Source organism: Anas acuta, chromosome 3, assembly GCF_963932015.1.
Source record: "Anas acuta chromosome 3, bAnaAcu1.1, whole genome shotgun sequence".
Lineage (NCBI taxonomy): Eukaryota > Metazoa > Chordata > Aves > Anseriformes > Anatidae > Anas > Anas acuta.
Window position 1 is genome coordinate 105,301,403 of NC_088981.1, and position 26,329 is coordinate 105,327,731.

The window sequence follows — 26,329 nt, forward strand, 5'->3', positions numbered from 1 at the left end:
AATAGTAAAGGTGTCAGAGCGTGCTGATGGAGACATGCTTTTGAGGAAGAATGACATCTGGACGAAAACCTGTTGAAAGTCTTTATGAAACCTGCTGGTTGGGTGATAAACTGGTAAATAGTCCCCAGTTTGTAACTGCAGGATAATGTACACAAGAAAAAAAAATACAATGAAATAAAATAAAATAAATAAGCTGTAAAAACATATAATCTCAGACAACTGTAGAATGAGAGCTCAGGGTCATAACAAACAATCCTATGTAAATTCTACCTCAGGTGTTCAGTAATAGTCAAATAATCAGACTGAAAAACATTTTTATGCCACTGTATGAAACTTTGGAGTGTCTGTAACACTTAACATATATACATACTGAATATAAAAATGATACAGAAATGAAGAGGCGGACCAAAGGGCATGTAGAAATGAGTTAAGTACACTAGGACTCAGTACACTGGAAAAGACATAACTGAGTATGTCAGAAGTCCATAAAAACAGGGTGAAGAGCCATTTGGTTTTTCACTTTTTTTTTTTTTTAATTTTTTGAGGCATCGATTGAAACAAATGAAAGTGTATAAAAGGAGGTGGCTCTTCCACTAGAGAGGTTTATGACAAGTTGAGTATAGAGATCAAGAGACAGTTTTTGGGAAAAAAAAAAAAGCCATACCACCATGGAAATGAGACAAGCCTCAGGGCTTTACTAAAACTCTCTCTTAAAAATGCGAGAACATAGGAACCTGAAAATCTTTAAGCAGCAGGTGTGACACACATGGTGGGCAATGATGCAATAATAAATCTGTTTTTAAAGACAAAACTTCTAGTTTTGTGTTCATTCCCTTCTTTCAGAATCTATCATCAGTAAGCATGATAAACCAGTAAGCTGGTAGATGTTACTTGCTGTGTTTTGCAGTGAAACGTAACCCTAGAAAAATCCTTGCCTTGGCTCCCATTTCCACTTCCTTCAACTGTCATGGCCCCACGGATGTTGCCAGGCTCCTGATGTGTTCTCCAGCTAGAGTCTTCTTGCTCAGGTCCTACCCACTGACAGGTGAAAGCAGGCAAAACCTTAATTTCCTATGTGCTTCATCCTGTGCTTCTGTAAAAGCAACACATTTCCACATTCTTTGGGAGACCTTGCAGGGCAGAAACCTGCCTTCATTCCCATAAACAAATGGCCCAAGGTGTCACCTAGAGCCCTGTTTTGTTGTAATAGTTAACTGCATGCCCCTTTGTGAAACTTGACCTTGCACAGTGTACTTGCCCAGATCGCTGTGTTTCAAAGGGAAAGTAGAGATAAATAAAGCAAGCTTGAAAAATGACCATGTTTTTCAATTGCAGTTTTACCCTTTGTGATGAAGGTATCCATATTCTATGGCCATCCTCTCAACATCTCTTCACAGTGCAAAACGCCAAAAACAATAAATCACAGAAGGGATCACTATACAAGGAAACTAAATGAATCAAATGTGGCCACCCTGGCCACTGAATTGCACTGTTGTTTATGAATACAGAAGTGACCCCTCTGTAGCTGGTTGCAGTGACATACTTACGGCTTCCAGTGGAGAAAGAAATTGTGAACTGTGATCTTTCTTCTTGAATCTCTTGAATCTAGTTCTGCTTATCCACAAGGAAGGTGATGGATTTGCCTGCTTTCGAGCACCTACCAAGCAGCAAAAAGCTCCTTGAAGATGCAAGCACTATCAGTGCTTTTCAGGCAAAAAAGGATTAATTGCCCTAGAAAGCATTGCTCCTACAGATACAACCGAACTCTTTATTCATGTACTTCTGTCAGCATAAGCATCTCCAAGTTTATATTTGCACAAAAATAAATAAACAAAAATTACAAAATAAAACTGCCTCTCAAATGCCAGTTCAATTCTTTTGTGTTGTGTTGGTTTTACTTTGTGTTAAATACTACTAATAATACCACGGTGATTTTCTTAACTAAAAGAGAAAAAAAAAAATCTCCCAAATACAACAGCACTTGCTAGTGTATCTTGGTCACTCCCAGAGCCTCAAATGTAAAACATTTGTTCTATCACTATCATCCCGAAGATATAAAAAGCTAGCACTGGGATACACATATCCTTGTTATGTGCCTCTTCTTTCATCTGTTTTTTAATTTCTATTTTACTTTGGAAGATATATTAATATGGGCTAATCAGTTTTGGATGTATATAATAAAATTGTTCATTACTGATGCAAGTTTTGAATACAGAATAAATCAGGGGTAGCTCTGGCTAGAAGGAAAACATTTATCATGGATTTTTAACACCAGCAAAACAGAACACAGACAGAAGATCAATAACACTCATTAGAGCTTTATCTACAGCTCAGCTCTGAAGTGACACTAAACACTAACTTTTCATGATCCTGAAAGAGAATAGTCAGAAAATCCAGCTACAAACTTACCGAATAACCTGAAAACAAAACAGACCAAAAAAGAAAACATCATTAAATATAGAAATATCTTCTGTGGAATAATTCAAGGTTTTCTTGCTGGAGGTATGTTTTGCAGTTTATCTGCATCTGCTGATTTCCAGTTACATTTCATTTTAAGTTTTTCCTTTCTTTTTTCTGCAATTCCAGTATACTTTGCTGTGCTATTTTGAGGCTCTTGGGACTGTTAGTGTAAGAGAACAAAATTAAAGCAATATACCTGAATTATATACATTTGAATTTAATATATATATGGTACATGGATGAGATAACCTTCCTTAAAACACTGAAGGAGAGCTGTGAACTGCAAGTACAAAAAAAGTTAACAATCTCAAGAATTAAAGCACTATTAAATATCTCATTAGGAATGCTAAAGTAAGGTGTCAAGGCAAACATCTGAGCAATTTTCACAGGCTGTTCAAGCTGATGCAATAATACAGATCCCAAGTCAAAGATGATGCTAGTAAGTGTTGGTTGTGGTTCCACAAATATATAATCATCCATTACTAAATCCTGAAGCCTAGGAGAGAACTCAGTAATATAAATTTGTTACAAAACAGTTACTTAAAGCTCTTAACCCACTCCTCTCCTTTCTTTATGATTCAAGCTGACATTTAGGAAAAACAGATTTAGAAACTTCTCAGTACAGTCAGCTCATTACTGCATTGCACAATGAAGGGCCTGGCTACTCTAAAAATCTGAGAGTTCAGAATCCATACCTGAACTGGCTCCTTCTATTACCGTTAGGATTTGCTTAAACTCCTGTAGAGTGTTCTGGAACCCAAGAGAGATTATTTATTAGCAGGGTGGCAACCTGACCCTGAGCTCCCTTTGCAGATTACTACAGTCCTATTTGCCAGGATTTAAATCTTTCCACAGCACTGAGTATAGAGACACCCAGGTCATTAGCTGAATACCAGCCCTGGCCAGCACTGGAGATTAACTCAGTCTTGCCTGAGACCCAGGCAGCACCAGGCAGCTGGGCATTGGCCATAATGCTCAAATTTCAGTTCTGAGATCCCTCTGCTGGCTTGAACTCTCAGCATTTATCGTCATGTCCTGTGAAGGCTTGGACCTGAGCTAGGCTTGGAAACAGTAAAATATACTGGCACTTTACACCCACACTGAATTTGGACTACTACAAGTATTAACTAAATTCATCACTAGTGTCTGTAGTCCAGGTGTAGTACATTCACTTAAGTCAGCTATGAACTGAAATCACTGCACTAAAAGGTGATTTGTTTGTTTTCTTCCAGTTCTTCTTTTGAATTTTGTTTTGCTTTTAGAGGAGAAGACTGTGGAGGACCCCATAGTGGCGTTTGAATACCAACAAGAAGGCAATCCAGCCAGTGGAGCCAGGCTTTTCACAACATGCATGGCGGGAGAAGGAGAGATAACTGGCAGGTACTGAAACAAGACAGTTTTAAACAAGAAGGTATTATGTAAAAAAGCTTTTCAACATGGGGACACAGACTGCCTGGGACAGAGTTGCACAGTTTCCACCCTTAGATGTTTTTAGACTTGACTGAATAAAACCCTGAGCGACCTGCTCTGACATTAAACTAACACTCTTTCAATGAGGAGGTCGAAACCCTAGATATCACTTCCAACGTGTTATACTATGATCCTACAGTGTTTAAAGTTTCTGTGCATTATTACATCAAAATTAGATCTGAGCACAAAATTAAAGATTTACAGATTCATTTTAACAAGAAATTTCTATTAACATGTGGAACTTCAAAACCTTCAGATAGTACAGACAATGTAATAAACAGACAATGCCCTTGATAAAAAAAATGCAGAAAACAAATCAGAAATCTTTTGACTTACTAAGATAGAACGGCATTTGGAAATTGTCATGTCTTGGAAATATTTGAAAAGTACATTCATAATAGGTATAAATAAACATTGAAAATTTGAGATGGAGCTTCCTAATTGTAGAGAAAAATACTTCTAAAACTAAAACAGTCCACAAGCATAAAAAATTTCTGCTTGTTCCTATGAATAAACATCACTAAGAAGAGAAAGGAATTTCAGAAAAAGCGGGTAAAGAAAATATTTAGCTATCTAAAAGAAGAAGAAAAAGAGAGACGATAAATGCAAAATATTTTACTTATTGCAAACAAAAGCTGTGGCAACAACATTGCACAATACTAAATTTTAAGGTTTTGAAATTCTCAGAAATTAATTTTCATTCTGATTTTTTGCTCCATATATCTGTATTTTTACATTAGTTTTACATTATGACAAAAAGTAAATTACTTACAGAAATTAAGACAAATTGTATATAACCTGTCAGATTATTAACGTTTCATTTACATGTCAGTGTAATCATTTAACATTCTTCTCCTTTATGAAAACTTTAATCGTATGCAATGTTTTGCTAGTATGTAACAAAATTACACTGTCCACACCAATATATTTTTTTAAACATTACAAGTATATAGGAATCCACCGTTAGTGTGCTGTTTGAACTTTCTGCAAAATGTAGGCAATGATAGCTAACTTTGTTACTTTACTGGAACAACAAATTCTCCCTTTTGTAGATATCTCCAGAAGAAAGACAGAAATCTATAAATCCAATGTTTTTAGATCCAATGCTGAATAGCCTGGAGAGCAGTAGTAAAAGTCCTGAGTGCAGGATGAGTTCCTCGATGAGACATCAAGAGAGACCCTGCCTCTGCACTGAACCCTGCTTCTTTAATTTGTTTTGCTACTTCCTCTACATCCCAGCCTCCTTCTTCCTGGTTAGCCAGCAAGTGGTCAATAAGGTGAGGGTAGAAGGCAGTAGATATGCACTTTACCACTAACTTGGCATTGAGGAGCAAGGAAAGTAGTTCAGCATCACAATTGGAATCATCAACCTACGAAGAATGAAAAATCCATAGTAATTAAAAATGAATTACCCAATACATCCATCAACCAGAACATGCCATGACTGCTCTATCTGCACAGTGTGACCTTGAAAGCAAGATGATAGAGTACTTTGAATGGATTAATAACAGTAATACATACTTGCTATATTTCAGAATACGTAAAGATGCATCTTTAGCAGTCTCTATTGCTTTAGTATAAATACTTGACCTGCATGAAGTTAAGGGATAAGAATGTTTAATAATGGAGCTAGAATTATATGAAAAGGTTTATTGAGTTTTCATAGGTTCTTAGTCCCCAGTGCTGAATGGACCACGCCACTTACCTCCATATTAAAAAGGACACCCTGAGGAAGGTCAGAGCAGAATACGCTACATTTTGGTCATTTTCATTAATATACTATATTACATTCCATACTGACGACATTCTCAGACTCAAACATATTTTCCAGAGTTTCAGCACTCACAACAAGGTCTAGATTTTCAGAATACAATGTATTTTTAAGATTTGGTGCACACAGTTGCTATTTCTGTGAGACACCCTAGATGCCTCAGAAAAAAAAAAGAGGCTATTTGATACATGAGAGCACATATTCTCTTGAAAATCTAGTCTATTGTTTTACAAATAACACTGCAGAACACATTAAATTCTACTTCAGTTCATTTTGGAAGTCTTATATAAGTCTTTTCTAGGTTTCTTGAAATGCAGTGTTTTAATCAGCTTAGGTGTCATATCACTTCAGGAAGTGCAATAGAACAATACACGTAACACAAAAAGGACTAAAGAAGTGGTGGACAATAGTCAACGTGACTGCATCCTATCAACTTACAAATAAAATAATTAAATCCCTATATTTACAAAGCAACTCTTCAGTTTTAAAGAAGTCTGTCTGTCTAGCCATTGTTTCATTTTCTATAACAATGATGTATTGTCTTACATGTCTCATACTAACATACCAGCAAGTAATAAAAATCCTGTGATTTGGTACTACTTGAAGACCAATTCAGCAACAACTGTTGACTTACCACAGGACACAACACTGACATTTGATGGTTGAATTTAAGCAATTTTCAATCTAATTATCATCACAAAGCACTTAATCCTGATACTTTTCAGACATGTAAATTTTCCTTGCCTTCAGACATGTAAAGTTTCCTTGCCTCTGTTTCAGTGCAAGCTAAAACAGCACAGAGCTTTGCTTCCTCTTGTTCATGTGTAACAGGCAGCATGCAAACCTTGCCCCCCTCCTTTACCACGAGCACACTGTAACAGGCACTTTGTGCTTATAACCAAGTTCTCGCTTCCGTGAAGTTTTCACTACCACTGCTCAGTGAGATGTAACTATCAATTTACAGGACATTTTGCAGTATTTATTTATTAGGAAGATTAAACATCACTATGATCTACCAGTCCAGAAAACCAAACTTCCTGGTAAATATCTTTCTTACTCAGATGCATACACTGTGAGAGATCATGCACACCGGTTAACATGGACTGTCTAATGTGGGAAACTACTCTCTCCAGTTTCCCTGTACACGTAGTCAAAGAAACAGGATCCTTAAGGCATAAGTCAGAACAGGTATGTAACTTTCCCTTGAATGACTGGCAATCCCAAGTTTTGGCACTTATTTAGAGGAATCAATATTACATTTGCATATGGAGGAACAGTGTTCATAAGAAACTATCAGGTAGCTCCTTGTACGAAAGCGGATCTGAATCTGAGAATGAGAAATCTGCCCCTAACTTCAGAAGAACTTCTTTTGAAGTAATGACAAATACTTTTAGAAGAAAGGCCTTTATTGTATCTAAATAATTTTAGACTAATGAATATATGTTTCTCTTCTGCAAAAGAGAAAGCATGATGACTGAAAGCATATATGTGATAAGAAACAAAATGATTTGTTGCTCAGTTTTGGAAAAGACTCACTGTACACAACATTAAATATAATTAAAAAAGGAAAAAGACAACATATGAAATATCATAGCATGAAAAGATACTATACTTAATCAAGTACAAAGCCTCAAATAAAGGATGCTAGATGAGGCTATTCTCCCAACAAGCATTTATCAGTTTTAATTTATCATTAATACATGATTATTCCTTTTAGTTTACAATTTTCACTTCCTTTCAAACTTCCGTTTTCCAGAAAAACAGAATGGCTTTATCACGGCTGAAATCTTAAACAATTTCCTCCAAGTCTTCAGCATTTTCACAGTTACTTACACAAACTCCTTACAGTTTACAAAGCTAAACTGCAATGGTGCACAGGAGTTCTAGACCCAGTAGTCAGAATGGTTCTAACAACTGTAGAATGTAAAATTGTGCATGCTTCAGGTTGCCCACTCTGTCTTTCATTATTTAAAAGTTCCTCAAAATGATTCCATGTTAATTACTGAGATGCTTTCCTTCTGAAGACAATAAAAATCCTGGCATTGGCATCGTGTAGCATACCATACAGTGCTATAAGCCATTATCAAAACAGCCCTCATCTCTTCTGAAATGGGAGGCTGGAGAGGTATTCTGCCCCACTGCTGAGCTCCATATGTTCTATTCTTGACCAGCGCATAGAATGCAACTTTACCCAGCGCTTTAGTATTTCTTTTTATGGACATAAACCAAAAACAATAATTACAGTAATGAGATTAACGGCAGATGGGAGGTCTGATTTGAATTAGTGGTGTTTTTTTTTTAGGCTATTATTCAGTTAATTAAAAGTCCTATAGATTAGTACAATTTCATATGCCAAAAACCTACAAATTGGAGAGAGACAAGTCTGAAACTAATATCTTTTTCAGCATAAAGCCATTAATCGTCTGAGCTACATATGAATATAAAGATGTCCACGTGCAATACAGAAGCAGAGCAATGCATCTGTATTCACACATGAACAAGATCATTGTGCCTTTATACACAACAAAAGAGCACACAAAACACTCTTGGTTGTGTCTGGCAGTCCACACTTAAGATTGAATAGTCCAGTAGGTTTAAACTGATTAACATTTACAATTGTCTGATTCTTCAAGGCTGTCTGAAAATCTGGTCTGAAAGGGGAAGCCTTTGCAATGTATTTGGCTCCAGGTGACTGGAAACACAAGAAGGCAACAGCCCAGAAAGCCAGCCATGCCCTGAGCTGCATCAAAAGCAGCATGGCCAGCACAGCAAGGGAGGTGATTCTCCCTCTCTATTCTGCTCTCAGGAGACTCCATCTGGAGCGTTTGGCTCTGAGGTCATGGATCTACTAGAACAAGTCTAGAGGAGGGCAAAGAGGACAGTCAGAGGGCTGGAGCACCTCTCCTATCAAGACAGTCTGAGGGAGTTGTGGTTGTTCAGCCTGCAGGAGAGAAGGCTCCAGGGAGACCTTCCAATACATAAAGGGAGCCTACAAAAAAGCAGGAGAGGCATTCTGTCAGGGAATGTGGTGATAGGACAAGGGTAAAGACTATAAACTAAAGCAGTGGAGATTCAGATTAGATATTAGGAAGAAATTTTTCACTCGGAGGTGGTGAGGCACTGGCACACGTTGCCCAGAGAAGCTATGGATGCCCCACCCCTAGAGGTGTTCAAGGCTAGGCTGGATGGGGCTTTGGGCAACCTGATCTGGTGGGAGGTGTCCCTGCCCATGGCAGGGATCAGGAATTAGATGATCTTTAAGGTCCCTTTCAACCTACACCATACTTTGATTTTATGATTGTGTTAAATCAGATCTTTGAACACATTTCCTGGGGCCAAGGCCACTGCCTGTTCTGCACTGCTTTGGTAAATCTAAGTGGTGCCTGACAGGAGTGGGAGGAATGCAGAGAAGCCAAGATTTAATGAGAAATTTAACAACCCCCAAGGACAGTGACTCCACCACCTCCCTGGGCAACCCACTCCAATGCCTGACTAACCTTCCTGAGAAGAAATGTCTTCTGATTTCCAACCTAAACCTCCCCTGCCACAACTTGAGGTCAACTTGAGGTCATTTCCTCTATAGAGTTTATAATATGGTATTTGCTCAAGAACTCAAAAATCTAGGACTCCACCACCTAAAAAAGCAGAACCTTAGAGAGTATAAGCAGATATCAGCATCATTAAAGTATATGGGGATTGACTAAACATTCCCTCATAAAACAAGAATTATGAAGCATCAAGTGAACCTAACAGAATCAGATTCAGAGTAAATACAAGGAAATAGCTTTTTATTACACTGTTGAATTCTTTGGCAAATGATACCGCACAATGTAAAAGCTCATCCATGTTTAAAGGGGAAACTGGACAAAACTGAGAGAGAAAACTACTAGCAGTTACTTAGTACACAAATACATACAGCCAAAAATAACTGGAAGCTGAGAGAGCAACCCAGAACAAGAAGATATATATGTCCCCTGTTCTTATTCTTCATTAGACTTGTAATTATTCCCCCTGTTGGAGCCAGGACACTATTGTCTATGGACTTCAGATTTTCAAAATTTTACATTTTTACATATAAATTCGTAACAATCTTACAGGTTATTTTTGTTTGCTAACCATTTTGACTATACTTGAAATGTTCTATGGATTGGCACACGCTGGCTGCAAGAATGTACACCTAGCATACATACCAAATATTTGCCTATGGTAAACATGGAGTCTTAAGTTTTTTACTGTCTTTTCTTTTTCAAACTAACCCTTTTGACATGACTTGTAAACAAGAGAGTAAACTCAGTTAAGACAATTAGTAAAAAGCAACCTTGCCACCCTAGTATTAAAAAGATGTGTTTTTTTTGTTTGTTTTGTTGTGGTTTTTTGTTTGTTTGTTTGTTTCTTTTGTTTTTCTTCTGAACAGCAAGCAAAGGAGGGTCTTATTAATGAATCGCTTCAGATCTGCCTGCATATGCATGTCCTTCCCATCCCAAGATCCTAAGTGAGTCTTAAAACACTGGTTCCAGCAGGTTATAGCCGATTCCCCATAAACACTATTCCGGTGATGTGGAATGCAGCTGACTGCAGTTTAAGCAAGTCTTGCAGGTGCAGGCATCTTCTGCAAAATGAATTCACAGCCACTTTCCATTTTGTGTGAACATGTGAATAAACCATAAACAACAACGATGACAAACTCACAGTATATGTGATGGAGAAAAATCACTGCATCTATCCAGATTTCCACGCTGAGGGTGCTGAATTTTTCATTAGTGTAAAACCTTTTACTTTTGGAAGGCTTAAATTGTAGATGTTTCACTTTTTCATATCCATTTCTCCTTCAGTAGGATTTGACAGTGCTGACTTAGTGTGATGCCCACACACACACTGTGCATATGTACAGGGAAAAGAACTAATGGGGATACTTATGCTAAGGAGAGGAAATCCTGACTTTTTTCCTTGACATGGGTACCTATTTAGGTATTGGCTGATATCTACATTAAAGACATAGGCATTCAAGTGCTACCTCTGATGACTAGCTCACTTTAGAGTGACGATCAATGCAGTTCCCAGCTACCGAGATGCATATACATCTAAGAAGCCAGAGACCACATAGAAAGAGGATTGCAACAGATGCACTCATCATTTCTGCCACTGCAGTGCTACAGCAATCTGCTTCAAACAGGGTTTGTACATTTTATCAAATGTCTCTTTAATGCAAAATTTATAAAAGAGTCTGCATCTGCTCATGAAAAATCACATCCCAGCAGGGCTGCCCTCAACAAGCACAGAAGTGAGGACCACGTGCGCTCCTTTCACCACAAGTCTTAATTTCTTTCTGCATATCCTCAGCAGGAGCGGGAGGAGCCTCATCCCAGACTCTTAGGGAGGACACATTCAAGCTGTTTCTGAAACACCCTTGGCAAATGATCTGAAAAAGAAGCAGTTGTACAACCTGTATTTACCCCCTACGCTGACTGCAGTATTTCTGAATCACAATGTCAGTTTGTGTCTTACGCTGAACTTGGTGTTGTCAGTGTATAATTAGGAAGGTTTAAGCACGCCTGCCTAGGGCTTTGCCATCAGCACAAATGATGTTACCAACTGCAAATGGGCTCAGGCTCGAGGCCCTCAGCTCCACCAAGACAGCAGCTCCCCTGGGCAAGCAGAGGCAGGGAGTCTGCATGTTTTAAACAACCTTTTGTGCTAAACAGGTAGGTGAAAATCAGCTCTACCAAAGGTGACAGCTCTTTTGACGTACTAGGAATAGCAACTTGAGGCATCTAAAGAAGCTCTACTGGTAAATCACTGAGGATTCTAAAAATTTGAGTGAAAAAAAAAATAATGTGGCTCCACTCCCAGGGCCAACACTACATCTCATGTTAGTATCCAGTATTTCTACTGGTAGCTATTACAGTCTACATGGATATTGTATCTATATTTGATAGTACATAGCATATTTGAAAGAAATCTCTCTGCATTGATGACTTCAGATAAGCAAGAACAGGACAGAAGGTTTGCCTGCTTCAGTAAAGGACAAGTCAGAGTCTGGACAATTCCCTGTCAGCATTTTTTATGTCTAGAGAGTCTGGTACTAGCAACAGGAAATGTGTCATCCATAACTTATGCATTACCAAACCCATGCACTATGAAATATGGATACTAATGGAAAAATAAGAGCTGTTGATAACATAACAGCTAAAAAGAACTGAACCGGCCATTTGCTTGAGTATTAGCTCTACACTACTAGTGGAGGTAAAAATGCTTTTCATTTTGTTCCTGGATGGAGTCTGCATGGCTGCAGGACAAATAAGTAAGGGGGTAAGAAAATGACAAGATCTAAAAACAACTAGACAAGTGAAGGACAGAGACATTACTGTTAGGTTTTAAATGCATAATTTTACAAGGTGTCTTTTAAAAGGTAAGCCACAGAAAGTGAGCAGCCATACATGGAACAAGACTGTGGAGAAATAACTGGAAATTAATTTCACACATTCATTTTGTAAAAGGCTGTCTTAGCACTTCAATATTGAAAATACAGGATATAAACTGATATAAAATATTACTTTAGATTAACTAAAAACATTTTCTAGTCCTACTTTCTGTTATAGTATTTATTGATTATGTCAACTTCCATTTTACCTACCAACAGGTAGCAGAACACTTAGTTTCTCTGTCAGAAGTAAAAACATCAGTCTTGATCTATGAAAGATAGTCAAGTGAACCGCCAACCCTTCTCAAAAATAAAAAAATAATTGATTCTTAAGGGCAAAGTCTAAATCCCACTGGCAATAATAAGCTTATTTAAGTAAACTTTTTACATTTTTTTAATTCTTCATACACCACAGAGAAAAAACAGATATTTCTATTATCCAAAAGAGGTAAATGGCAGTTTATAAGAAGATGCACAATAAAAAGAGATGTCTGCAATTTCAAAAAAGCTTACACAAAATCCTGGTTGTTTTATTACAGGCAAAAGCTATACAATTCTTAGTATCAGCACTTCAGCATCATCCTTTTAACTGTAAACATCCATAAAGCTGTCAGCAACATACAACAAATGGCTAACTAATACATCGTATCAGCAAGCAAGTGCTGTATTTTTCTCACAGCCATATCTGTGAGTTGTTTTAACGCTATGTCGGGGAATCAATAGCTATGATTTCCCTTTGCCAGATGTTATTTGTCCTTTTCCTGTTTAATGTAACCAGAAATGGGCTTCCTATGAAAAATTAATTAAAAATTCTACAAGAAGCATTAACAGTTCTATTACTGTTGCTAAAAAGCAAAAAGTATGCATACAAAATTATACTGAATAAACATTGACATAGCTAAGCAGTATACACACTTTTAGTTGGTAAACTATCAACTAGTGTAATCATAAGAGATGCATATAAATCAAGGAATAAGAGGTAATTTCTAAACCATCCAAGAAACCACCATTCACTAAAATTCAGCATGGCACTCTTCTGTGCTAGTTGCTTTTCTAACACTGGTGGTGAATCTCACATTCAAGGTACTGGCTAAACACTATGCCTTATGGAATGAAATCAAGTTACATTTTCATTAGCTTAAGATGAAATACTAGACCGAAGCTAAATGCGCTGAAAATTCTAGGTTATGGAGCACTGGTGTAGAAGTATATGCTCAAATTAATACTGATTTTGGAAGAAAAAATAGGTATAGTTTTTCAAAGTGCCTCTCACATAAGAAGGCCAAAAAGAACATTATTTTAGGAATGCATAGGTGTAGTGAGTGTTTTATATTAGTAAGAAGTTAATATGGTTCCTGGCCCTAAAACTTCAATATAATATAATCAACCCAAACTGTAGAAAATTAAAAGCCACAGCACACTGGAAAGAAAAGGCCAGTTAAGATAGCAATACAATCAGCAGCCATTCAGAAAGTGCTACTGCACAGCATTGGGCTTTAAAAGTAGTTAAATAAAATGTACTCGGACATAAATTCCTGCTGGGAAGTTTGAGAGCTAATCACTAACTCAGCAGCTTTCATCTGTTAACAAAAAAGTCAATTTTAAAAGGTTAACAGAACATACAGATGAGAAAGTGCATGCATATATCTGATCTCCAGCTCCTTTTCTATAAGATCATCTTGTTTAAAAACAGTTAAAAAAAAATGCTTTGCAGACCAAAATCTACAACTGTAGGTGTGAAAATTAAACTATTGATATGCTAATGATAATCCACTGTTTTGGTGGTTAGAAAGGTATCTTTTGTGGAAAAATCAGAAATGTTGTGTTTCATTTGTATAAAGAACTGGGAATAGGACCAGCTTCACAAAAACCTGTGGTTCTTTCCTTAGAACAACAGCCTCAACTAGGAAATACTTCCAATTCATACTGGATTAACATCATACTGGATGTTAATTACAATATTCAGATTTTGATACAAGCAGATGTGTAATAAATGTAACACGCCCTGCTGCCTTCCCTGCAAACACTTTAAATGTCCATTTATGTTCCACAAAGCTAGTGCTCCATCCATTTCAATAACAGAACTTTTGAAGGTAAATTAGCAACATCTGAGATGAAGACAATACTTCCAGATCCATTACTTCTCTGACAGGTTCTGGAGACTGCCTGAAGAGAAGCAGATAAAACCAAGAGAGGATGAGAGACTTACAGTAGAATCCTGGGAAAAGCAGGATTGCTTTTCTTTTCATATCTTTCCTAGGAAACAGGGGATGGTGTCAAACTACAGGATTGGACAGCACTGTTTGTTGTAACCAGAGAATCTAAAAACTTATTGCAACACATATAACTGGAACACAGAGCCTGCTGGAAAACGTTCCTTCAGAAATGGAGGAAAGTTTGCATACTTTTAATCTCAGAAAAAAGGTACATTTTCAATCTGCATTCCAACACATTGCATTTTTAAAGCTTTTGCGTTTTGAGGATGCTTATTTTAAAAACATGTACAAGTTTTCATTCCTGTTTCTGTAAAGGCAGTTTTATTTTGAAGTAGCATACTGGAAATTTTACCTCAATTATTATTTTATATTGCAATATACAACTAAGAGCTCCCTAAGAGACAGTACAGAATTCAAAAATATTGGAGATGTGTTTTTTCTAAATAAATAAACATTATATGGGCACCTTCAATGCAGTTATCCAGCAAGAAAGGAAAGCCATTCCTTCTCTTTTGCAGTAAGTAGACAGCTGTACTGCACAACCATGGCTAACAAAATCCAAGAAAGTCTTTCAGGTTGTACATGCACAGAAGTTCATTTAGAAGTTAGAAGTTTTAAACCCATCTCAGTTCTCGGGAGACCAAAAACAAAAACAAAAAACAAAACATGCAAATAACTGATTTTTCTTTCTAAAAGACTAGCTTTCATTTCACCGGGGGGGGAGGGGAGTGGAACAGTTGTGTAACTTTCTACAACAATTGAAAATACATAGTAATGTATAGCAGTTCTTGTCCAAAGAGGTAGTATTTAGCTTTTTTTCTTCCAGAAACTCTGTTGCAGTATTAAGTAAAAACATGTTTAGAATTGACTAAAATCCCCAAATACGTATTTCATCCCTTCTACAAAACAAAAAATGTTAGCAGCTTACAATGTGTACATGAACAATGCCAAGATTGTCAGAGACATGCTAACTCATTTGTACTTTTATCACTTACAAAAAAATAATAAAGTGCAATAATAGATACACTGAGATAACAATCTATTTCATATAACACGGTTGTTTCTTTTCCATCACATTGACTTACAATAACACACTAGGTAATTTAAAGAAAATGCTGTCAGTTTTAATCACCTCAAGTATATAGAAAAGATCTTACAAGCCCTGTGTTACTGCTCAGTGTACACAATAGCTGTAGAAAATCCTAATAATAAGGGTCTCGATAGTCTCTGCTTACTAATATGAAGATAAAAGAGCTAATTTATTACCTTAAACTCTGAAAGCTAATTAATTCAACTGCTCATACCTTAGCAACAGTTGTTATCTGCTCCAGTGCCACAGCATGAAGATCTTGATCTTTGCTTTCCACCAGCAGTTTCAGGGATGGCAGCAAAAGGGACTGGTTAAGCAGCAACAAACATAATTCTTTTATACACTGAAAATAAAAGTAAACTCATTCAGCAAGACCTCTGGAGATATTAACATCATCACTCAAGCTAAAATTTATGAAAATTCTGTGTCAAATGAAGAATGAAAACCTAACTTCTAAAACAAATGAAGTCCCTGATGGAAATAAGTCTTTGGAAACTTGAACAGATAAATTTATAATTAAAAAAAAAGTGGAATACAGGGTTATAAGTCGAGTCTTTGTTACATTAAGATGAGGCACTGAATCACCATTAGAACCCAGAGTTTCACTGAAAGAGAAACAAAGCAATCACAGCCCTCTCTGGGACTCATATATTTGTGCTTAGTGAAATACTGCAAAGCACAGAAAGAAGTTTAACAGACACCTGTGATACTTCTGTAACTCAATTATACAATCATAAATGTGGAACAAAACAAAGAGGAAATAACAGTACATACCGAAGTGCAACACCATAAAGCTCTGTTTCAAAAACAATTTCAAACTTTATACAAACTTTTACATGTGATGAAAGCATAGTAATTTACCTTTCCCTCTTTCATATAACTTCTCATTTTTATAATAGAGCACAAATTTAGCATCATAAAGCTGATGCAGCAAAAAAGGACATATTTAAACGCAAACAAACAAACAAAAACTATGTTTCCAAATCTTTAACTTGAATTTTAGTTTAAAAACAAAACAAAAACTCAAACAAACAAATAAAAACCCTACAAGTAACTTGTCTTTTTGTTTTTCCTTAACATGGCAATGATTTATTTATACATCAAAAAGCATTTAGACTAACAAACTGTTATACATCCGATGATGACTTCCCCCCCCCTTTTTTTTTTCCCAATGATTTTGTTCTAACAGCCACTTTCCTCTGAGATCCAGCAGACATGTCCTGTGTTCTGGACAACTTACACTGAGTGCTTACACTGAGTATTACATAGCACTGTCACCTTGCAAATGGCATCCAAATCTTCCAGGGGCTCTTTGTTTCACTGCAACACTTAGAAAAACATCAATCGCCAAAGGATTTCATCAGCTAAATATTACTTTGAGGGAATGCAAACCATTTTTAGAAATCTTTTGAAGTTTAATGGTAAGTATAACAATTTGAAGACTGAAATACAACCACACTTTTAGCAGCATGGTTTTAATTTCCAGGCTTTTAGAGTCACAGCTACTATTCAAAGACAAAGATGTTAAAGGTTTTGACAGTCATGTACTTCACAATCACCTGGCCTCACTTGGTACAGGAAGCTTCTTAGCTGCACTTTGCTCAGCCTCTTCTAAACGTATACCTTCAAGAAACAGCAGTGAGCAGGATAAATTATACTGCACTGAGCTCTGCATCACTCATGCAATGCTTGTTCTCTTACCCAGATTTGTTCCTTTAAACCTATATTCTGTTGCTACTGATGATTAATGTTTTCAGTAAGGGATCAAGGAATAAGAATATAGGATCAAGGAAAAAGAAGATTAAATAAATACACTAAAACTTTGTCTGATCAGTCATATGCTCATTAAACTTTTGATAATTTCATATTATACTGTGTTTCTTTTGAGCAGTATGCTCGACATACCAGCAAACCTACTGAATGCAAAGTTAGAGATTCACTCACTCTACAAGTCTTTTCTTGAAAAGGTGTATCCATGGCAATAAATGCAGCTTATGTTCAGAAAAATAATTTCTGAGTCATAAGATACACAACCTGAACAAAACAGCAATTTTACCATACTTGGTAATGTTTTCTGCCTGAAAGCCTCTCAAAACTAAATGGAGAAACAGTGTCATTAGAAATAACCCATAACTATAAAAAGGCTCTAAAAGAACCCCAAATCATATTTTTTGGTTGTGTGGGGAAGAAAAGGGAATCAGGCACAGTACAAGTTTAAAGCAACATGTCAGGGAGACCAATGGTGCAGATGTTGAATCTATTTGCTATCTCATTGCACTTCTTTAAAATAAAGAAAATTACATCACTCAGCAAGCAAATGCAATAATACAGATATTAACTTTCTTATTTTCCAAGCAATAACATTTAACTCAGATGACATGCCACTGTTTTGTTTGCTTCTTAGATGCTTCAAGATTATGTCCTAGTACTGGTTATACATTTTAATGGGATATTTTCTAAAGCAATCTGCTTTGTTTGTAACAGAGGCATAAAGGCCTCAACAGGAGAAAATGTTTAGCTATTCAATCAACTTAGATTTACCTTACACTAGCAAATTTTTAAGCCAAAGGTAGTTAGATTTCAGGTAGTTACCAGTCATATGACTTGAGTAACTCTGTGCCTCATTTTGAGTCTAGGAGACAGCAGATATCCAGTCTTACCTACAAAAAAATGTTCAAATATAGATAATTCATCATTTCTCTCTAAGGAAAAGTATATTCCAACAATTGTTATGTTTCATTTTACACATTTCTTTGTAAATCAAAAGAGCATTTTATTAGCTTCTGCTCCCTCTAAAAATACCCATACAACACAATAAAATCAACCTCTCAATCTCTGATAAGGTAATATACTGCACTCTTTCAGTCTTCCCCTTTCAGGTTCATCTGTACACTAACTTTTGTAAGGCTCTCTCTTTTGCCCCTCTTTGTGCAGCATCCTCTCAAAATGCAGCCGTGCTAACAGGGCATTATATTCTCACTAGTTCACTAGCTGTTTATGGAGACTTGCCCTTCTTATCCACTAATCTGCACTTGATCTCTCTAACCTTCTGGTAAGACTGCACTGCCTCCGTTTCCCTGGTACTCTTATGACATGACATCATGATTAATGACATACTGCTATGCAAAAGCCAGTAATGAAAATTCAAGAAAAGGAAATGTCTTTCTTGCTTTAATTCTTATTAAAAGATCTCAAATGAACAATAACAGTGGACAATTACAACAGGTGAAACTTCAGTAAATTGAAAATTTACTCTAGAATTAATAATATATATTATTTTTTCTGGGACTCAAGAATGCATCTCAAACGATCTACAGAAATAATAAATCAAGTTAAGAGATATCACTCTTGAGAACAAGACTGGTTACAGAAGACTGGAAAAGAGAAAGGCAGCCTGCCCTTTAGACATGGAATAAAGATGTGCAAGAGGCAAAGGAATTGTAGACTTCTCAGACATCAAGCCCGTGAAAACCATCAAAACATACAATGAAAAATCAAACAAAAAAACTCACAGGAAAATCTTCCTATGGGTCCTAGCAACAGGTCTAATAGTTAGGAATAAAGCTATGGTATACTTTTATCTTGGCAAGACTTCGAAGATGTCACACTGAAACACTGTCAGAGAAACTAGGGAAATAAAGTCTACGACAGTGTGGTCCAATTTGCAACCCTTGCAGCGGCCTTCATCCCTTTTTCCAACCGAAGTGACACGACTATGTGCCAAGCACAGAAAACTGTCCAAATAGTAAAACCATCTCCTCGTATGTCTTGTACAAATGACCGCACTGCTGATTTGGGCAGAAATTGGAAATCCAACCTATGCAACAAGCCAACATTCTGAACACTTTTAAAGAGCAACACAAACAACTTTTCTCTCTGCAATAGCACTGGAAAGCACTCTAGTATCTGTCTGTCTACCATGAGAGGCTGCACTTCAAGGTCACATGATGTTACCTGTGAGAGGGACAAGGGAAGTCCTAAATCAAAATCCAGATTACCATGATGTAGCTGAAACTTTTGTAAAGAAACATTTGCTTTCTTACTAGTTATGCAGCTATTGATGGTTCACTGTAACACCAGTGAGGCATAGCAAATGAATTTCATAGGAGTCTGCTTTGGGTCCGCTATTACTCAGTGTTTTCATGGATGGCTCAAATGGCTGGATAATGAGTACAAACAGTATTGTGTAAAGAGACTCAAAGGGTAGCATTTAAATTCAAAATTACCTAAACAAAATGGTCAGAGACAACTGTGAATGAAGAAAAATATACAAAGTAAATTCATATATAAAAAGCATGAATAAGTAGCCTCAAAAATAGAAGGGAAAAAAAAGAAAATCAACTGCTGTATTATTCTACAAGATAAGCATCTTATGGCCACCAAAACCCCAGAAATTACAAGAGACTAGATGCATTCTTCTATTTAAGTGCTCGTGTTAACTGACACTTGACCTACAGGTTGATAGAAAAACACAAGATATTCAGAGGAGTTGCACTTTAACACTTGCTAAGGGGAAGAAGAATTTGCCCCTTTCTAAAGAGATTTATCAGGCAGTGCAGGAGATGTCAGATAGTCCAAACAGATGTGCACTCTAAGCAAGTAAAACAGTGCTTATTTGAACAAAGACAAATGAAAAAGTCCATCCACTGAATAATGCAAATAAAACCAACCAAACAAAAAATCCACATATATAGATGCAAAGATTAAAGCTATGCAATTCCCCAGAAAACATTAAAAAAGATCTTGGCTGTAAATAAACTAGAAAGACCAGCAGGAGGAAGGATAAAGAACAAGAGTGCTTTCTGATGAAATCTACATCTAAGGAAAGTTTTTCTAGACCATCATGACTTGAAGTTAAATGTTATTTTCCATCACAACTTTTGCATTTCAGAATGGCAAATGTTATCCATGGTGACAAAATGTTTTTAGAATTCCATCATTCTAGCTCTCTCCTCTTAATTGTATGACTTCATATTTATTAAAATATGAAGTCATCTAAATAGGTTATTTGTCAGCAATCAGGTTTTCATCTTATATAGCCATGCAAGCTCAACTTACTGTACACTTAAGTGTACAGCGCTTAAGCACTGTAGCTGTGTGTATAAATAAGTTACTTAAATTCACCCATGTCATTCCCCTTCTTCCCAAGAAGAGACTTAAAACAGTACAGCCTGTATTTGTAGGAAATAAATAGTACAATCAAACATCATGGTGCAACTTCTGTTGCTGTACAACATTCTAGCCAAAAAAGGTATGTTAAATTGGTAAAGCTAGTCTGGTCCTCAAACATTACATAACTTTTACTAGTAATGAATCTATACTGGATCTGTATATATTCACACCCATAGGTAGGGTTCTTCCAACACTCTATCTTTAAAAAACAAGGCACCTCTAACTAAAGCTGTCAAACAACATCAAAACAGTGAATAAATAATGGTCTTGTTATGGAATTCAAGAAAAAGTTCACTTAATTAAGAAATGTGAGAAAATTACAACCCACTCTTGAGCAGAACTCTTGGTAAACTGACTGCTATAAGATAATGACCTTCAGGGGGATTTGTCTTCCTCATTCACTAAAGTGAGTTAGCCTACTTCGGCAACTTTTGACTGCTCCTATGGACGTGTAAGATCATGCATCACTCAATCCTGTAAAGAAAAGCTACATACATGTACACTTAACACCAGTCTCAAAGTTATAGACACCTGTCTTCAACCAAAAGTTTTGGTGAAGCCAGTGAAATAATAATGCAACCTTTAAGATTACTGACACCTTCTGGAGTCATGTTTTACACAGATTTTGAACGGAAATCAGTCTAACTATTGAAAAAAAAAGCACAGCCTACCCCCTCCCATTTATTTTAAATAGAATGTGTCTTTTCTGTTCTGCTTCTGGTCTTAACATTAGCTGTTTTCTCTAGCAAAGACTGTGATTGCACGACAAAGATTATAAGCGATTAATGAGCCTAGTAAAATATGCGCAGGACTACTCTAAAGTTGTATGAAGTTTATTAAGCATTTCTCAAGCCTGTCTTGATTAGTATACAATATTTATGTACAAAACACTTCAATAATTGTAGAGATGCTTGTATGGAAGTATACTTACACAGTAGAGCAAGACAGAATATCACACTGTTATTACAAAGTAATTGCTTGTATATAAATTTTTATCGCCAACACATTTTCAAGGATTCCTCGCTAAACCGTTATACATTTATAAGAGAGAAAATTACTCACTATTTAATGAACAGCTTTAGCCATACTGATTTCAATAGCAATGCATTATTAAAGCCTTTCTACAAATACTTCAAAGAATTTACACTGGAACAGACCTCTAAAGGTCATATAATCTAACTAGCTCCTAATTCAAAGCCAGCCTGACAAGATCAAATCGCCCATGACATGATCCAGCCAAGTTCTGAATATTTCCAAGGATGAAGAATCCATGTCTTCTCCAGGCAATCACATGTTCCAGTGTTTCACCACTTCAGTGAAGAAAAACTATTCCTTGTAGATAAACAGTTTTCAGGTTGCAAGTTCTCTCTCCTGCCTTTCATTTAATCACTAAAAAGAAACTGTCTCTGCCTCCTCTACATGTTTTCTCTTCCACATGTTTAAAAACAGCAATATGATCTCCCTCTGCCATCTCTTCTTAAGATAGAATCAACCCAATTCTCTCAGCCTCTCTCTATGTATTGTGTATCGGCATCCTGATCATCCTGCTGGCTCTCCACTGGGCTTGATACAGCATGGCAACATTGTCTTGCACTGGGATTCCAAAACAGGACTCATATCCACCACAAACAATGTTAAAACTTACCTCAGCAGGGAGCATGTGCTTAGTGTCATACAAAGAACGGCAGATTTTCAAAATTTCATTTCCCGTGCTCTCCTTTTCCTCAGCTGGGCATCTCTGTAGCATAGCAGTCCCCAGTTTCACCCAGGGATTACCATCTGTGCACAACCTACCCCCCCCCCCAAAAAAAAAAAAAAAAAAAAGATGTTTATATGTACACATACACATATATACATATACATGCATGTATATATACATACATACACACAATTTTCTGAAGTTTGTGCACATGTATGAGAATTAAAGTATGATCTCATGAAACAGAGAAAACATTTTGAGACAAGTTACTAATCTGATGCCATCCGTCTTTCAATGCAACAAAGTTATTAGAAGTATTTTGAATTCTGACATACTGTTATCTGAGGAATCACACACCAGACAAAGACTGATCAAATTGGAACAGCATACGAACAGCATCTCCTGTCTTTGTACCAGCTAATTTCCCCAACAAAATGGTATTGAGGGAGTGGTGACATGAAACCAGAATTCCTAATTTTCTTAGCTTTGATCAAATTCTAACAGAATCTGTCTCTCAAGTACCTGTCTAGTTTCTTTGTTTAGAAAAAATTTAGAAGACTCAAATTTTAATTTTTCCAGTCCAACAAGCACAAAAAAAAATAAACATTTAAAAATATATCTATCTTCTTCTATAAAACCCATTTTATAGCCCATAGAAACAATGCTGTAGAGAGAAATTATATGCAACTGTACTTCTCCATTAGTAGATATGAATGTAGGTACTTTTTTATTATGGTCATTATTATTATTGTATTTAAAGTGTCCTTTCTATTTCATATAGAAGTTAGAATCCTAGAATCACCTGGGCTGGAAAAGGCCTTCAAGACCACCAAGTTCAGCCACCATGAACTACTGAGTTCCATCACTAAACCACGTCCCTTAGTGTCATGTCTACACGTCACAAATACCTCCAGAGATGAGGACTCCTGGAAATCCCATTCCAATGCTTGGTCACCCTCTCCATGAAGAAATCCTTCCTAAATACAATCTAAACCTCTCCTGGCACAACCTGAGATCACTTCCTCACATCCTATCACTCATCATGTGAGAAAAGAGAACAACACCATCCTTGCTGCAACCTCCTTTCAGGTAGTCAGAGAGCAATGAGCTCTCCCCTCAGCCTCCTCTTCTCCAGACTAAACAGCCCCAGTTCCCTTAGCTTCATTTCTCATCAATGCACATGCTCGATCAAAATAATATCCTTGTCGCAAGGGACCCAAAAATGAATACAACTTCATCTGCTATCACCATTACATGGTCAGCCTTAAACAGAAGGCAGACAGTAGGCATATGTAAGTTATATCATGCATGCTAGCAAAGGCGACATTTAGTATAAAATTTCATCGCTGGAACATTTCTTGGCCTGCAGCAGCTATTTGCTAGATCATGGAGATGCCTGACTACTGTTGGTAGTGATAGGTGTACTTTCTAGGACTGGACGTACTGATAGAAACAGGCAGCAGAGTGGAGCTTTTAAATGAGAGCATGAAGTGTAACACTAGAACACATCCGCACTGCCATTTTGCTAATTTGAGTTAAGTTAATGCATTTCAATACACTTCTACAATGGGCTAAAATCACACTTAACAGTGTAGATCAAGACCACATAAAGCCACAGTAACACAATGTCCTGGTTTCAGTTAGGACAGAGTTAATTTTCTTCCTAGTAGCTGGTAGAATGCTTAGGATGAGAAGAGTGCTGATAACACCACAATGTTTTAATTGTTGCAGAGCAGTGCTTACACCAAGCAAAGGACGTCTCAGATTCTTGCTCTGTCCTGCCAACGGGCAGGCTGGGGGTGCAGCAAGAGCTGGGAGGGGACAGACCCAGCACAGCTGACCCAAACTAGCCAAAGGGGTATTCCATACCGTCTGACGTCATGCTAAACAATATATAGGGGTGGCTAGCTGGGGGAGGGGGACCGGACTGCTCGGGGGTAGGCTGGGCATCGGTCAGCGGGTGGTGAGCAATTGCATTGTGCATCACTTGTTTGTACACATTATTATTATTAGTACTATTATCATCATTATTGTTATTGTTATTATCATTATTATTATTATCGCTATTATTATTATTATCGTTATTATTATTTTCCTGTCTTAATAAGCTGTCTTTATCTCAACTCACGGGCTTCACTTTCCCATTTCTCTCCCCCATCCCAGAGAGGGAGAAGGAAGGGTGAGCGAACGGCTGTGTGGTGTTTAGCTGCCGGCCGGGTTAAACCACGACACACAACCATTATGTTTATCTGTGCATACGCAAAAGAAAGCACAAAAGGTGGTTTAAAAAAAAAAAAAAACTCCATGAATTTCTGGTCATTAATCAACATCCCAAAAAAGCAGGATATATTTTTATTTTGTTTTGTTTGAAGAGGGGAAAAAAGTCACTGGAAGAGCAAATCTGACAGGTTGGTCTTACAGTTCACCGCAAATTAAGATACTTGTCCAGCACAAGTGGAAAGGAGCTGTAAAGTGCTTTGAAAGTGCTGTTTTTCAATGGTATTATTTAGCACCAATTGTTCAAAGTAACATAATAACTACAGCAGCAAATGGAGTCTGTTAAAAAAAAAAAATCAGTTGGGCTGACACATAACAAAGAATAGGTCTGACAATTTGGTAGAGGACAACTGCTAATACCTACTATTTCATACATATATAAGATCTTTCCTGTTCAGCTTCCACTTTCGTAAGTACATACTGTAAACAAATAAAACCAGCTCCACTGGAAGCTGACATTATATTCTAACACAAACACCAGGCAGAGATGCTAAGAGTAGGTAAGTTTGAATGCAAACTAAATAGAAGTCATGATTTTCATTCTTTTTGACAACTTAATTGAGCCTTTCCATCAGTCACAGTCACTGAACAAACTGCTGCCAGGAGCCTGGCTGGGAGCAGCACAGCTCCTCCTCCTCTCCTTCCAACCTGATGGGTTGGACCCAAAGAAGCCAACTTATCTGACAGGCAAAACATGATGCACTTGATCTACAAAACCCCTGTAAGGTCAGGAGAAGAAAAAAAACAATATGCAACTCCATCTTTGCCACTGGCTAAATTAATAGCTCCTGCTATGTGATCCATCTTTTGCTTAGAGGCATGGAGAATCATCATGAATTTCCATTTTTATAGCTGCTGCCTCCAGAGTACATTAAGAAAACCTAGAAGAATTTTCCATTAGAAGAAGAAAACAAAAATCACACTTCAAAGCACATTTAGAAGTAGTTACAAAGAAACAGAACAGTTAGAAAAGTTAGATATAACCAGAAAGATGCAAGACCATTCAATAAATAAAGCTGCACATGGCATACCTTAAGTTAAGCATTGGATATATACTTTACATATATAAATCTTTTCTGACATATAATTGTGATTTCTGAAAATTATAATTTTCCTTATAATTATTTGACCTTCTGTGGTCTGCTATCAAATAAAGCATCATCTGCCATCTCTACGTAAAAACAAGATTCAGTCACCAAAAAATTTGACAACTGTAGGCAGAATTCAGTTTTCTTCTTTCATGAATTTAACCATTTTTATTTATTTTTAAATAAATAAAACTAAATTACTTTTTCCATGATGAGAACTTTTTCACAAACTTGCAATGAAGGCATTATTTTCCTGCACCAAACCAAAAGCATCTTTGGAGGGACATTTTGCATTAAGAAAAAACAAAACGTGAACTAAGCCATTGAGCCCCTAAAATCATGTCTTTTTGAGTTCCCAAACACCTTATCAATATTTAAAATGAATATAAAAAATGCCTTTTGAACGTAGGCAGCAAGTTCCAAAGGACTGCAGAGCTTCAGGTACTGTCAATCTTTTTCTTCCTTTTTTTTTTTTTAATGTCTTCATGAAGCGCTTAAAATGACATCTGAATATGAGACTATGAGACACCTAGATGGAAAAGCATCCATGAATAACATGGGTTTAAACACCAGTTTTTAAAAAATGTATACATTTTTGAGTATTGACTGAAACAACCAAGTCACCTTCAGTGATTCCTCGCAGTCAACATGGCCATTCTTTTATC

The 26,329-nt window shown here is 36.8% G+C and overlaps 1 protein-coding gene across 3 annotated transcripts in view; it reads right to left on the bottom strand.

Annotated features, from left to right (window-relative positions):
* Positions 1-3,874: 3,874 nt before the first annotated feature.
* NBAS (NBAS subunit of NRZ tethering complex) overlaps positions 3,875-26,329 on the bottom strand; it is a 178,030-nt gene continuing 155,575 nt past the window's right edge. For 2 of the 3 annotated variants that reach the window (XM_068678623.1, XM_068678621.1), the window contains 3 exons: positions 22,246-22,390; positions 15,643-15,771; positions 3,875-5,300 (listed from right to left, as the gene is read on the bottom strand). In XM_068678623.1, coding sequence (XP_068534724.1) covers positions 5,025-5,300; positions 15,643-15,771; positions 22,246-22,390 — 550 coding nt within the window. In that variant the 3' untranslated portion in view covers positions 3,875-5,024. Of the gene's footprint in view, positions 5,301-10,045; positions 14,289-15,642; positions 15,772-22,245; positions 22,391-26,329 lie in introns of those variants that run through there. The other variant, XM_068678622.1, reaches the window with a different exon arrangement.